We start from the raw sequence: 15530 nt of genomic DNA on the forward strand, positions 1-15530 counted from the left end.
TCAGCCACATTAAGAAGTTATTTAGTAAATGAGCTCTATAACTTATATATTGGATGACTACACATTCAGTCTGTCCACTATTGTCTGTCAGACACTCTACGTTTATTAACAGTGTCTGGATGACATCTTTGAACATATTAGCTGTTAGGTTAATTCATGTTTCTGAAGATGTTTTATTCCAGGTTCAGACACATCTCTGGTTCTTCATTTGTTCCTGTCTGACACATGCAAATGTTTAGTTCTATTTCACCCCTGCTGACCGCCAGAGGCGGTGCTTCAAGCACTAAATATTCCCCTTCGCGTATGTAGTTCGAGTATGTATACCAACAATGTCACCTGTGATCCCTGGATGACCCGGAGAAGTCGATGTCTTCCGCCGTCGTCAGAGGATCAGTTCCTTTTCATCTTCTCGTGCGCAGGTTTTCTTTGGAAGCGTTCAACGTGCGGTCTCCCTAGCAGCTTCGGCCACCTCGCTGGCGGAGACAGAGGACGGCTCCATGCATGCTGTCATGCGCTTGGCCCTAGATTGCCTGCGGCTGCCGGCTGGACATCCCGCAGCAGGCCGAGCCAGCTCCTGCAAGTGCCTTCTTCAGGCCCAGGCCGGCCTCCACATCCTTTGCTGTTCCCCACTTGGAGGACTACCTGAAGGAGTTACAGGCCAATTGGAGAGACACTAAGGCTTGCTTCCGGCTTTCTGGTGACGGTTGAACCCTGACGGCTATGCACGATGCAGCGACAGTTGGCCTGGATCGTATGCCGCCTGCCCACCATCGCTTCCCTCATTGTGGCTCCTGATGAGGCTCTGAGACGGGACGCAAGGTGCCCCCGACCCCAGTGTTGGATCATGGATGACCTTCTCACATGGGCCTATGATGCTGGTGTATGTGCTGGTCGCATAGGCAACTCCCTATCACATCTTATGCTCGCCCTCTCAGCTTCTCTGCAGGAGGGCAATGTGGCTGCAGACGCAGTTACGTTCTGTGATGCTTCTCTGGAAGCCTTTGGCCTTCTGTCCAGGGAGGTCGGACGGATGATGTCCATCCTAGTCCAGACTCGTTGCCAAGTCTGGCTTTCACAATCAACCCTGACAGAGGCATCTCAGAGGACTCTCCGTGGCCTCCCAGTGGAGCCGGGAGAGATGTTTGGCCCAGCGGCGCAGGAAGCGCTGGAGCAGACCATCAAGGCTGGGCAGACCAGGCAGCAGCTTGCAGGCCTTGGGCATATGCCTCCCCCCGACAGCCCTAGGGGCCCGGCGGCTGCCTCCTGAGCCCATTTTCCACCACCAGCTCGCTCCAGTGGTAGCCGTGAGCGACCTTCTGTGCAGAGGCCAGCCCATGACTTTCTGGACTCTGCCCGACTGCCCTCCAGGCGACCTCGAGCCCCAGATCCGGTCCGCCCCCGCCCCTACAGGGGCCTGTGGCCAGCGGTCGGATGTTTTTCCCATCAGCAGCTCGAGTACTGGGCTGCTCATGCTTCGGACCCATGGGTTGTTGCCACCTTAACCCATGGGTACAAGCTTCAGTTCCAACGCTGGCCCCCGCCATCCAGGTAAGATATATACAGTATTCTTTTCTATTTTTGTGATAACGCTCTGCTGGTGTAGGCAGCATACGCGCTCCCTCCCCCCAGCATTTGCTGTTTCTGCTCCAGCTGACCGCAGCGTTCACGCCCGGGTGGTCTGGAGTGTTGCCACGACATTGCCTTGGTTTGTCCAGGTGGCGTACGCGCCCCCTCCCCCCAGTGTTAGGCTTAATTGTCTGGCGACCAGTGGCGTCCACGCTCTTGTCGCCTGGATAAGTGCATTGGTATGTTGGCATAAGCATGGATGTGCTGCACTACTGTGTGTCCTGTGAGGCCCCTCTGCAGCTCAAGGCCGGTGGTTTGTGGCCGATGGTGCCGAACACATCAATGTGCTGGAGCTGCGTGCGGTGCACCTGGCTCTACAGCACTTCCTGCCGTACCTGAGAGGCAGGCACGTCCTCATACGGTCAGACAACCTCGACCCGGAGGTGGTGCACACCATCTGGAGCCTCTTCGGCAGAGCAGAGGTGGACCTCTTCGCCTCGGAGGTGTCCACCCACTGCCCTCTGTGGTTCTCCTTGGCAGAGACCACCAGCCCTCTAGGCCAGGATGCACTGGCTCAACCGTGGCCAGGGGGTCTCCTATATGCCTTCCCCCCATTTCCTGTGATTCGTCCAATACTTCAGGGAGTCCTTCGGGAGGGTCACAGAATTCTGCTGGTGGCCCCCTTCTGGCCGGGAAGGACTTGGTTTCCTCTGCTGCACAGACTCTGCCGTGGTGCATCGTGGCAGGAGAGATCTCCTGTCCCAGCTAGGGGGTTGGATCTGGCATCCCAACCCCCAACGCCTCCAACTGTGTGTGTGGCTGCTGGAGGGCCCAAACCGCTATTGAGCAGTTGCGTGGACCCTGTTAGGCGTACCATCTTTGATGCCAGAGCACTATCCACTCAGCTACAGTACGCCAACAGGTGGAAGTTGTTTTCCGACTGGTGTAGGGGTCGAAGTGAAGACCCGGTACATTGTTCCGTGCCTACTGTCCTTGAGTTCCTGCAGTCCCTCTCGGACAAGGGCCGGTCTCTTTCTACACTGAGGGTGTATATGGCAGCTATGTCGTGTCTACATGCAAGGGTCGACAATGGCACAGTAGGGAACCACAGTCTGGTGTCCCTCTTCCTGAAGGGGGCTCGGAGGTTGCTTCCTCCGAGAGCCCCGAGACCCCCAGCATGGGATCTTCCTCTTGTGCTGGATGCTTTGGGCCGGCCTCCTTTTGAACCTTTGGTACAGGCGCAGCTGAAGTGGGTGTCATGCTAGACCGCATTCCTCCTGGCCATTTGCTCTGCAAAACGTGTCAGTGAGCTGTTAGTGACTTGTGTCTGAGGTGGAACTCTGATGGCTCAGGGGTTACTTTGTGGCCGAACCCGGCATTTCTCCGTAAGGTTCTGTCACGCTCTGACCTCTACCAGCCTTTACGGCTTGTACGGTTTGACCCTGTGCCAGGAGAGAGGAGGGCTGAGCTGGATCTGTACGGGCCCTGAGAGCCTACGTTGCAGCTACCGCATGCATTCGGCGGTCGGAGAAGCTCTTCCTATGCCCTAACAAGGGTTGTGCTCTCTCTGACAGCGTTTGTCCCACTGGGTTGTAGATGTCATCCGCTATGCGTATGGGGCGAGTAACCGCCCCCTGCCGCCTGGTGTGAGGTGCCACTCCACCAGGAGCATCTCCATGTCCTGGGCGGCCCTGAGAGGAGTTTCCCTGGAGGATATTTGTGCCGCTGCCTCATGGGCGTTGCCGGATACTTTCTCCAGGTTCTACAGGGTGAATGTCACCTGTCCCCACCCACTGGGTGTGGTCCTGTTACCTGCATCAGCTGATTCCATTAACTGAGGTCTGTAATTAGGATTCCTCGTGACTTTGCTGGTATAGGTCATTCAATGCTTGAAGCACCGCCTCTGGCGGTCAGCAGGGATGAAATAGAACGAAAGTTACGAATGTGAGTACGGTTCTATGAATCCCGAATGACCGCCAGAGTGCTCTGTCACTCAGAATTCTCGTGTTTTTCGCCAGAGGATTCTGTAGGAACTGATCCTCTGATGACGTCGGAAGATATCGACTTCTCCGGGTCATCCAGGGGTCACAGGTGACGTTGTTGGTATACATACTCGAACTACGCATGCGCAAAGCGGAATATTCAGTGCTTGAAGTACCGCCTCTGGCGGTCATTCGGGATTCATAGAACAGTAGTTACATTCGTAACTTTCGTTTTATGTAATAAATCAGAAGAGGAACTTTAAGAAGAAACAAATTGTTAGTTGACTAAAGCAGTGAAGAAGAACTCAGAGCAGTAAGATGGTCAGTGTGGATCAGTAGATGATCAGCCTGATGTCTGCAGTTTAGTGTCAACCCAACTTTCCCATCATATTCATCTGAACACACAGCTAAAACATGTCTGACCTCAGAGTCTCCAGTCTGCAGTCTGGAGTCTCCAGGAAACCACACAGATGTATCACTCCTAAATCCTGCATGTTCTTGTTCCTGCTCAGTTCCAGATGTTTCAGATGGGAGGTTTTGGACTTCAGAGATGAGACCAGAGAGGAGCAGCTGATCTCTGACAAACTGCAGTTCTCCAATCTGAATAAAGAATAAAAGATGTGAGCTAAAGCGACCAGGATGCAGGTTAAAACAGTCCAACAGAACCAGTGAAAAAGAGCTTCATCAATATGAATGACATCATGATGCTGCTTCAATAAAGAAGTAGTGACCTCAGCTCTTCAACTCTGCAGCTCCACCAGTGGATCCATCAATACAAACCCATGTTGTGCAGCCAAATGATTCAAGTATCCAAACAAATAAACATGTCAGGATGAATTCTGGGACAAATGTCAACTCATTCATTTGTATGAAGAAAAAATGAAGCATTTGTTTGAATGTCAGAGACACAAAAACATGAAATACTGATGTCTAATATTTAATGTAGTAAAACTAGTTTCAAGTGTTAAACAAGCAGATAAACAACTTGTTATTGTAACATGTTGTGTTTGAATATCTCAGTCAGTACGAACGTTAAAATCTTAGTGTTTGCACAGAAGCAGGGCTGGATAAGTTACCATGGAGATTTCTTGTGTGCAGCTAACCTGGTCTGGACCAGAATAACAAGCAAGACTTCTTCATCCTGCTGCTCCATCTGATCAGTCAGCTGTCACTCTGATCAATCATTCATTTAATCAATACTTATTTATCATTTCTGTGTGTTTATTTCCTAATTTTCTTCATCATTTTACAGATAAATTACAATTCAGCATCATCTTCATCATTTTACATGCTCCATACAGATGAGAATTAGAAAGGTGATGGACTTTATGAAGGCTGATGTTCATATTGATGTCATACATGTGATCAATAGTCTGCATATATTTCTCTTCAGTAATATTGACTTGATGTTCAGAACATTCTGAGTTTGTGCTGATTTCAATAAAGTCAGTGATGAGGACGACAGTCTACACCAGGGGTCGGCAATCCGCGGTTGTAGAGCTGCATGCAGCTCTTTAGCGCCGCCCTGGTGGCTCCTGGAGCTTTTTCAAAAATGTTTGAAAAAAAAAAAAAGAAATGTCCTTTTTTCCTTCTTTTTCTCTTTTTTCTCTTTTTTTCTTTTTTTTCTTTTTCCTTTTTTAATCTCGACATTTTGACTTTTTTCTCGAGATTGTACTTCAAAATTAATCTCGACATTTCAACTTTTTTCTCCAAATTTTTATTTTTTTTCTCGACATTTCGACTTTTTTCATGAAATTTTGACTATTTCCTCAACATTTCGACTTTTTTCTCAACATTTCGACTTTGTTCTCGACATTTCGACTTTTTTCTCAAGATTGTACTTCAACATTAATCTTGACATTTTGACTTTTTTCTCGAAATTTGGACTTTTTTCTCAACATGTCGACCTTTTTCTTGAAGTGCATAATGAAAAAAAAATCTCCCCCCAGTTATAACTAATATAGAAACATGCAGCATGTGTTGTCTTCATCCTAAGGCTGATACAAGACTTTTCATTTTTTGCGGCTCCAGACATATTTGTTTTTTATGTTTTTGGTCCAATCAACATTTCAACATTTTGGGTTGCCGACCCCTGGTCTAGACCATGTAAAGTCCATTCATGTCACGTATTTTCTGTCACAATAACATGTCTGTTTGTAAATGATGTTTTGGACGATAAAGTTTTCATTCCTAGGACTTTGTGAGCAGAGAAAGAGTTTCAGGACAGGTGGGACCGTCTGTGTTTATTCAGCATTCATGAAAGACATCTCTTATCCAGTGATGGTATCTGAAACTTGTGCAGAAAACTTTTGTCTGATTAAAAAATAATATTAATCAAGAACAGATGCACGATGGTACAAAAACGTACAAATCTGAACCCTTACTGGGAAACTAAAACCAAATACCCGTCAAAATATGGAAACTAATTGATGATCCAGGGTTCAATGTATTTTTTAATGGCAGAAACAGTTTTGATGGAATTTGAATTCAAATATCTGTCTTTCTATGTAGATATAAATGAAGGTAAAAGTTGTAAGGTTAACTAAAGGTTAACACTGTACAGCTGTTCAAGATTTCCCGTTTTTGTCTAGGGCCTCATTGTTCTTTTAAAACTTTGAGTTTCTGTCCACCAGACATGAAAATTCTCAGTTCCTCTTTAACTAAAAATGTCATGATTCACCTCTACCCCTGTTGTCTGTCTTCCCACACACACTCTGTACAAACGGTCAGCATCTGTCTAAAATATCTCAATAAAAAGCTAATGCAAAAGAGGAACTACGTAGCATTCTGTCAGCAGCATTCACAAGAGAGCCTCTGTTGCTCTGAAGCTCGGACTTTGCTAAAACTGTTAGTGAACTAAAGTAGAGAAGAAGAACTCAGAACAGTAAGATGGTCAGTGTGGATCAGTGAAAGATAAGCCTGATGTCTGCAGTTTAGTGTCAACACAACTTTCACATCATATTCATCTGAACACACAACTAAAACATGTCTTACCTCAGAGTCTCCAGTCTGCAGTCTGGACTCTCCAGAAATCTCCACAGTTGTGTCACTCCTGAATCCTGCAGGTAGTTATAACTCAGGTCCAGAAGTTTCAGATGGGAGGGGTTGGACTTCAGAGCTGAGACCAGAGAGGAACAGCTGATCTCTAACAAACTGCAGCACTTCAATCTGAATAAAGAATAAAAGATGTGAGCTAAAGCAACCAGGATGCAGATAAAAACAGTCCAACAGAACCAGTGAAAAAGAGCTTCATCATTATTCACGACATCATGCGGCTGCTTCAATAAAGACGTAGTGACTTCAGCTCTTCAACTCTGCAGCTCCACCAGTGGATCCATCCATACAAACTCATGTTGTGCAGCCAAATGATTCAAATTTCCAAACAAATAAACTTGTCAGGATGAATTCTGGGACAAATGTCAACTCATTCATTTTTCTTAAGAGAAAATGAAGCATTTGTTTGAATGTTAGAGATACAAAAAGATGAAGAACTGATGTCTAATATTTCACGTAGTAAAACTATTTTCAAGTGTTAAACAAGCAGATAAACAACTTGTTATTGTAACATGTTGTGTTTGAATATCTCAGTCAGTACCAACGTTAAAATCTAAGTGTTTGCACAGAAGCAGGGCTGGATAAGTTACCATGGAGATTTCTTGTGTGCAGCTAACCTGGTCTGGACCAGAATAACAAGCAGGACTTCTTCATCCTGCTGCTCCATCTGATCAGTCAACTGTCACTCTGATCAATCATTCATTTAATCAATACTTATTTATCATTTCTGTGTGTTTGTTTCCTCATTTTCTTGATCTTCATTTTACAGATAAATTACAATTCAGCATCATCTTCATCATTTTACATGCTCCATACAGATGAGAATTAGAAAGGTGATGGACTTTATGAAGGCTGATGTTCATATTGATGTCACACATATGATCAATAGTCTGCATATATTTCTCTTCAGTATTATTGACTTGATGTTCAGAAAATTCAGAGTTTGTGCTGATTTCAATAAAGTCAGTGATGAGGACGACAGTCTAGACCATGTAAAGTCCATTCATGTCACGTGTTTCTGTCACAATAACATGTCTGTTTGTAAATGATGTTTTGGACGATAAAGTTTTCATTCCTAGGACTTTGTGAGCAGAGAAAGAGTTTCAGGACAGGTGGGACCGTCTGTGTTTATTCAGCATTCATGAAAGACATCTCTTCTCCAGTGATGGTATCTGGAACTTGTGCAGAAAACATTTGTCTGATTAAAAAATTTGATTATGTGGCAGGGGAGGATTGGGGAACAGATGCATGATGATACAAAAACGTACAAATCTGAACCCTTACAGGGAAACTGGATCCAAATACTCGTCAAAATATGGAAACTAATTGATGATCCAGGGTTTAATGTAGTTTTTAATGGCATAAACAATTTTGATAGACTTTGAATTCAAGTATCAGTCTTTCTATGTAGATATACTGTAAATGAAGGTAAAAGCTTATTGGAGCTGGGTTTTGAGGTAAAAGTTTGAACTTGTTAAAATGGTTTTTCCCATAAATAAATGATCAATATCCATCATTTTCATGTTTTTAACCTCTTCCCACACTTGTAAAAGTTGCCAAAAACGCCTATCCAAGGCGTACCTAAAGTAAATTGAAAGCTATTCTTGAACCGTTTAAAGTAAATGGATGGTTCTGGTCTCTTTTGAAAGGTAACACTCAGAATCACTGTAACTGCTACTATAATTGAATAATCTAACTTTGAACAAACAATAGAAGAAATAGAAGGTTTTTATTTCAGCCGGAAATTATTTTCGTAATCAGATGTCTGCAGATGAGTGAATCTGTTACTTATTAGCTGGAAAACACAATGGGACCAAAGCCTGAAGCCTTATCTAGTGCAACATCAAATTTGATAAAAATAGCACAGAAAATGAGTATTCTACACTTGTTTTTGTCAGACTATGTCTAGGCGTTTCCAAAAATGGCCATTAGGAGATGCTCAGTTTTGCTCACTGAAAGTTTTCAGACTGCGCTCAGCGCTCAGGCTGCGGGTTTTTATACAGACCCCGTGGTGTCATACGTCGTTGTATTCAGGATCTCATTGGCTATAGAATGTGCCTGTCATCAGCATGATTGGCTGCAATTGGCTCATTTTTTTCATGACAAAAGGGGGGCATGAGCCTATTTCCAACACAGACGGTCATTGGCTGTTGATGGCTGTGGACGGCCAGAGGAATGGTCTGATTGGTCCAAATCGGTGTCAATCAATAGGATACGACCCCGACTCCATCTTGAGAAAATAATTTCTATAGGAAAGCCCCGAAAACAAGAATTACAGTGAATTAAATTTGGAAATGTGGTAAATGGAGCGGCTAATTTCTAATGATGCAGCGGCTGTTTGTGGCTATTTACAGTTATAATGATGTATTTTGGACTAAATACTGTACTGGATTGGATATACTGAACCTTCCTGAATGTAACAAGACTGTTTTTGTGGGAATATTTTTCAACATATGATTTCTATGAAGATAAATAGGTGAGTTGCATCATTTGCACAAATCTTTGTTTGTTTGTTTGTGGTGTCGATATGTACCAGCTGCTTTGATTATATCCTGAAATGGTTTATATGAATGGAATCACAAGAGTCTTAGCTTTCCAAAGGTATATCGCATGAGTATCTCACTTAAAGCAGCACAACGTAACTTTCAGCTTTTCTGAGTTTGGCGGCATCTTTTGGACAAAAGCGGTAGTGTTTTACCAGAAAGAACTACGTTTCCCATGAGCACCAGCGCGTACTGCCGGAAAACTCCTGTCCCGTCGCGTGCATTTGTTTTGATAGAAGACTGGATGCTTTTCTGTTTCACCAAAAAACGATGTTAAACTGCTGGAAAGGAACTGGAATTTACCGGGATACCTTAAACAAGGAAGCCAGGGAGCGGTATATGGAGAAAATAATGATTATTAACGGTCTGGATCCATATAAATCACTGAAGAGCCATGTGTTTCAATAAATTTGTATAATAGTACAACATACAGTACATGTTTTGTATGCCTCTTACTTCTCTTTTCTTTTTTTTTGACTGCTATATTATGGTGAATAGGCTCCGAGGCGTGATTATTTTTGTTTTCCTCGTGAGATTATTTTTTTCCTCTGCAGCTACAAATAAGAGTTAATATCTTTTCCTCAACAAACTAGTTTTATCTGAAGATTGGGGTTAATTGCACCGCAGAGAGCTGGCCAGCAACTGCGTTTAGCTGGCGAAGTGGGGAATAAAACCTGTGTTTTGATCCGACCTGGTCTGTGTGAGTGTTTGTGGTTTAAGGCTGTTTATGGTTCTGCGTTAAATCGACGCAGAGCCTACGGCGTAGGGTACGCGGCGACACGCACCGTACGTTGCGCGTCGCCACGTACCCTACGCCGTAGGTGTGCGTCGATTTAACGCAGAACCATAATTCAGGCTTTAGATAGATAGATAGATAGATAGATTTACTTTATTAATCCCGAAGGAAATTTAAGAGTGGTCAACTGCTCACAGAATCAGTCACACACACAACTAGTATAATAAAACAAGTTAATAAATATCTAAAATAATAAAACTAATGACAGGAGGGAGAACCGACTTGGGGACAAAGGCAAGGACAGGAAGACCAACACACCGCAACGAAACAGCAACAATGAGGACAGAAGTGTTCCAGCACTTCTGCCTTGGAGAGATTCCCCCCACACCCACTTGACTCCTGCTACTCCTACTCCCCCTCCCGCCTCTTCCTCCCACACAGGGTGTTGTGCAGCCTGATGGCTCGGGGGACAAACGACTTTGTATGTCTCGTTGTTGAGGAGTTCAATGATCGTAATCTATTGCTGATGGTGCTCCTCTGCTGGTTGAACACATAGCTCAGTGGATGGTTGGCGTTGTTCATGATTGCCTTGAGTCTGGTGAGTGACCTCTGCTCCGTTACCTCCTCAACAGAGTCCAGCTTCAGGCCCACCACTGAGCCTGCCTTCTTAATGAGCTTGTTCAGCCTCTGGATATTTCTTTTGCTGCCGCTGCCACCCCAGCAAGACACAGCATAAGACAGCACACTAGCCACTACAGAGATATAAAACATCTGTAGGAGCTTGATGCAGATGTTAAATGATGCCAACCTCCGCAAGAAGTAAAGCCTGCTCTGGCCCTTCTTGTAGAGGTGATCAATGTTCTGAGTCCAGTCCAGTTTATTGTCCAGTATGAGTCCGAGGTATTTGTGGCAGGGCACTATCTCGACCTCCTCACCCTTGATACAGACAGGGAGTGGGGCGGGGGGCTGGCGCCTGAAGTCCATCACAATCTCCTTAGTTTTGGAGGTGTTCAGGACCAGCTGGTTCTCCTGGCACCACCCCACAAAGTCGCTCACTAGCTCCCTGTATTCCCCCTCCTCGTTCTCCCTGATACATGCTACAACTGCTGTGTCGAACTTCTGAATGTGGCAGAGTTCTGAGTTGTGTTGGAAATCAGCAGTGTACAGGGAGAAGAGGATGGGGGACAGCACGGTCCCCTGCGGAGCTCCGGTGCTGCTGGTGATGGTGCTGGAAATACTGCTACCGATCCTAACAAATTGTGGTCTGTCGGTCAGGTAGTCAGAGATCCAGGAGATGAGGAGGGGGTCCACCTGCATGGTAGACAGTTTTTCCTGCAGTCGTGGGGGCTGAATAGTGTTAAATGCGCTTGAAAAGTCGAAAAAAAGAATCCTCACAGCGCAGCCTCCCGCATCGAGGTAGGAGTGTGTACGATGAAGAAGGTAGAGGACAGCATCCTCCACTCCTATCCTCTCCCTGTAGGCGAACTGGAGTGGATCCTGGGTCTGCTGCACCTGTGACCTCAGGCGGTGCAATACAAGTCTCTCCAAGGACTTCATGACCTGTGAGGTGAGGGCGATGGGACGGAAGTCATTGGGGTCCTTGGAGTGTCTTTTCTTGGGGACGGGGACGATACATGATGTCTTCCACAGGGAGGGGACTTTTCCCTGGTGCAGGCTCAGGTTAAAGATGTACTGAAGAGGGTCTCCAAGCTCCTCAGCACAGGCTCTCAGAAGCCTCGGGCACACCAGGTCGGGACCAGCTGCTTTTCTTGGATTAAGACTCTTCAGTACCCCTTTCACCTCATGAGCAGTGATGAGGGGGGGATCAGGTGGGATGGGTTGAGGAGCTGGTGCGGTGGGATTGATGCCTGGAGATGAACGGGACAATCCAGTGAGAGGTGCAGATTGAGGGGGCGGGGGGGGTGGGCTGATAGAGGGAGAGGGGGTACCTCCTGGAGGAGGGGGGGGGGTGATCAGGTAGGGAGGTATGTGCAGAAGGGTGGAGAGGAGCCAGCTGTTGATGGATCAGTGCAGTTGTGGTTGGTGTGGGGATGGCAGGGAAGGTGGGGGGGCCAGAGCTGAACCGGTTGAAAAATGTGTTCAGCTCATTTGCTCTCTCCACACTTCCCTCAGCTGGTCCTGCAGCAGTTTTTTTGCATCCAGTGATGGTCTTCATACCATCCCACACCTCCCTGATGTTATTCTGCCTCAGCTTCCCCTCCAGTTTCTTTTTGTAGGCCTCCTTGGCCTCCCTTAAGCAGGTTTTCAGTTCTTTCTGCACTCTCCTTAACTCCTCAGGGTCTCCATCCCTGAACGCCTTCTTTTTCCTATTAAGGACAGCCTTCACCTCACCAGTGATCCATGGCTTGTTGTTGGCGAAGCAGCGCACTTCCCTAGCAGGCACAGCAACATCAGTGCAAAAATTGATGTAGTCGGTCAAGCACTGTGTAGCCTGCTCAATGTCCTTTCCGTGAGGGTCAAGCAGCACATTCCAGTCAGTGCAGCTAAAACAGCCTCTGAGAGCCTCCTCAGCCTCCGGTGTCCACCTCCTGACAATGCGCGTGGTGATTGGCTGCCTCCTCACCAATGGTGTGTACCTGGGCTGCAGATGAATGAGATTGTGGTCGGACTTCCCGAGGGGAGGGAGGGGCGTGGCCGAGTAGGCATCCCTCACATTGGCGTAGAGCAGGTCAATGGTCCTGTTCTTCCGGGTGGGACAGTCCACGTATTGATACATGGCCGGCAGAGTGGAGTCCAGGGTGACGTGATTGAAGTCCCCTGAGATGATGACCAGAGCCTCTGGGTGTTGCGTCTGTAACCCTGCGGTGGTGGAGTGTACTGCTTCAAGCGCCGCCTCCACGTTGGCCCTCGGAGGAATGTAAACACAGACCACGATCACCTGCGTGAACTCCCTCGGTAAGTAGTATGGTCTTAGGCTAACGGCTAGAAGCTCACAGTCACGGCAGCATATGACAGATTTAACACTGCAGTGTCCAGGGTTACTCCATCTGTTGTTTACATACAACACCAGGCCCCCTCCTTTACTCTTGCCGCAGGAGACGGTGTCTCGGTCTGCCCTCACCGTAGTGAAGCCGGGTAGCTCCACGTTAGCATCGGGTGTATGGGCAGTCAGCCAGGTCTCTGTTAGGATTATTAAGCAGCTCTCTCGGTAAGTCCGTTGGTTCTTGATAAGTGCCGTTAACTCGTCCATTTTGTTTGGCAGAGCGTTTACGTTCCCCATCAGCACCGTGGGAATTGGTGGCTTGTAGCGTTGTTGTTGTTGTTTCCTCGCTGTTGCTTTAGCCCGGCGCTTTGCGCCGGCACGGCTACCCCGGTATCTCCTCCTCAACTCTCCGGGTATAACGTGGCGAAAGTCCGTTTTAGTCCTCCTCAGAGCTAAAAGACTCCCTCTAGAGTAGACTATTTTCTTCTGGTAATCAGATCTGCCAGCACAGCGATCACAACATACATTCTCATTCACACGCAGAGCAGAGGACCGGCAGCCGGCTCGTACTAGCGCCATGACAGCAACTTGTGACTAAATCACTGTGACCTGTGACTAAATCACTGTGACCTTTACTGTGTGGAAGCCGGTGTTTTGTCGTTACAGCCGCGATCCAAAGCGAGCTGACGACTCTTTCACTCTTTTACTTTGTTATGTCAGATACTCGGTCTCCGTGGTTCTGCCTCCGAGCAGGAAACCGTTGAAAAGTTAAACCATTAGGATCTTTTCCCCACGTCTGTTGTGTGGAGCTGCTGCAGCTACAACAGCAACAGGTTCTGCGGAGCCCTGCGCTCCACGCCCCGCCCATTTTCGTCTCGACTGCGAATCGGGAAGGAGGGGGAAGTGACGTATGCCGTAAAGCAGTCAAAGCCGTAAAGATTTGTAGTTTTTTAGTGTGGCAAGGTTCCTACCATGCTCATCAAAGTTACATAGTGCCAGTGAAGGTGATACAGACCCCTCAGACCATGACAGAGGTTCATTAAACCTGTTGGAAGTTGATGTACCATCACAATGACTCTGGAAATATGATATTAAGGTGGAAAAGTTACGTAGTGTCGCTTTAACATATGAACTGTGTAAATGACCTAGTTATGTCAATTAGGTCAAATTGGCCCGAGGGCGGGCCCCCCTACTGGATGGAGACATTTTTTTATCAATCAGTACTTATTTGTCTGTTTTTTCAAACATTTTCTCTGAAAAAGTTGATTGAGTGACGACATAGTTTCAACACAATGTTTTTCTCATGTTTTTTTTGGATGTTTTGTTGCTGATGAAGACACTCATCGTCTAGACAGCAGCTTAATTTCAGTTTTCTTACTTCAACACACATGTATTTATATTTAGTTTTACACACTGAAAACCATAAAAATACATTATTTGTTACACCTTATGTCTTGTTGTCACCTGGATGAAATGATCTTAACAGACATATTGAGGAATAATATTAAAAACACAGAAAAATATGTTTTTCCATGTTGAGAGTTTTATATTTGGTAAACTTGTACTTGTTGAAATGAAATTTAATGGCAGTCAAAGGAAGCCAACGTTGGGTTGACTGATTTCAGCCACAGTAAGAAGTTATTTAGTAAATAAGCTCTATAGCTCACATATTGGATGACTACACATTCAGTCTGTCCACTATTGTCTGTCAGACTCTCTAAGTTTATTAACAGTGTCTCGATGACATCTTTGAACGTATTAGCTGTGAAGTTAATTCATGTTTCTGAAGATGTTTTATTCCAGGTTCAGATACATCTCTGGTTCTTCATTTGTTCCTGTCTGACACATTCAAATGTTTAGTTTTATGTAATAAATCAGAGGAGGAACTTTAAGAAAAAACAAACTCTTAGTGGACTAAAGCAGAGAAGAAGAACTCAGAGCAGTAAGATGGGCAGTGTGGATCAGCAGGAGATCAGCCTGATGTCTGCAGGTTAGTGTAAACACAACTTTCACATCAGATTAATCTGAACACACAACTAAAACATGTCTGACCTCAGAGTCTCCAGTCTGCAGTCTGGCCTCTCCAGAAATCCGCACAGATGTTTCACTCCTGAATCCTGCAGGTCGTTGACACTCAGGTCCAGAAGTTTCAGATGGGAGGAGTTAGACTTCCGAGCTGAGACCAGAGAAGAACAGCTGATCTCTGACAAACTGCACTTCTCCAATCTGAATAAAGAATAAAAGATGTGAGATAAAGCAACCAGGATGCAGGTTAAAACGGTCCAACAGAACCAGTGAAAAAGAGCTTCATCATTATTCATGACATCATGCTGTTGCTTCAATAAAGACGTAGTGACCTCAGCTCTTCAACTCTGCAGCTCCACCAGTGGATCCATCCATACAAACTCATGTTGTGCAACCAAATTATTCGAGTTTCCAAACAAACAAACAAACAAACATGTCAGGATGAATTCTGGGATAAATGTCAACTCATTAATTTGTATTAAGAGAAAATGAAGCATTTGTTTGAATGTTAGAGACACAAAAACATGAAGAACTGATGTCTAATATTTCATGTAGTAAAACTGGTTTCTCTACGGGAGCAGATAAACAACTTGTTATTGTAGCACTTTAAAAACACCAACATGGTCCAAAGTGCTGGACAGGTGAATGGAAAACAAAGACAAAACACAGTAAAACACAAG

General features: G+C 45.7%; 2 protein-coding genes across 4 annotated transcripts in view; both read right to left on the reverse strand.

The window, feature by feature from the left end:
- Positions 1 to 15530, reverse strand: part of LOC133447583 (target of Myb1 membrane trafficking protein-like) — a 217967-nt gene that overhangs the window by 37296 nt on the left and 165141 nt on the right. The window lies entirely within an intron of this gene.
- The window catches only part of LOC133447284 (uncharacterized), a 60193-nt gene that overhangs the window by 6728 nt on the left and 37935 nt on the right, over positions 1 to 15530 (reverse strand). For 2 of the 3 annotated variants that reach the window (XM_061725919.1, XM_061725935.1), the window contains exons 11-13: positions 14878 to 15051; positions 6543 to 6716; positions 3972 to 4148 (exon numbers count right to left, since the gene is read on the reverse strand). In XM_061725919.1, coding sequence (XP_061581903.1) covers positions 3972 to 4148; positions 6543 to 6716; positions 14878 to 15051 — 525 coding nt within the window. The remainder of the gene's footprint in view (positions 1 to 3971; positions 4149 to 6542; positions 6717 to 14877; positions 15052 to 15530) is intronic. The other variant, XM_061725927.1, reaches the window with a different exon arrangement.

Source organism: Cololabis saira, chromosome 1, assembly GCF_033807715.1.
Source record: "Cololabis saira isolate AMF1-May2022 chromosome 1, fColSai1.1, whole genome shotgun sequence".
Taxonomy (NCBI): domain Eukaryota; kingdom Metazoa; phylum Chordata; class Actinopteri; order Beloniformes; family Belonidae; genus Cololabis; species Cololabis saira.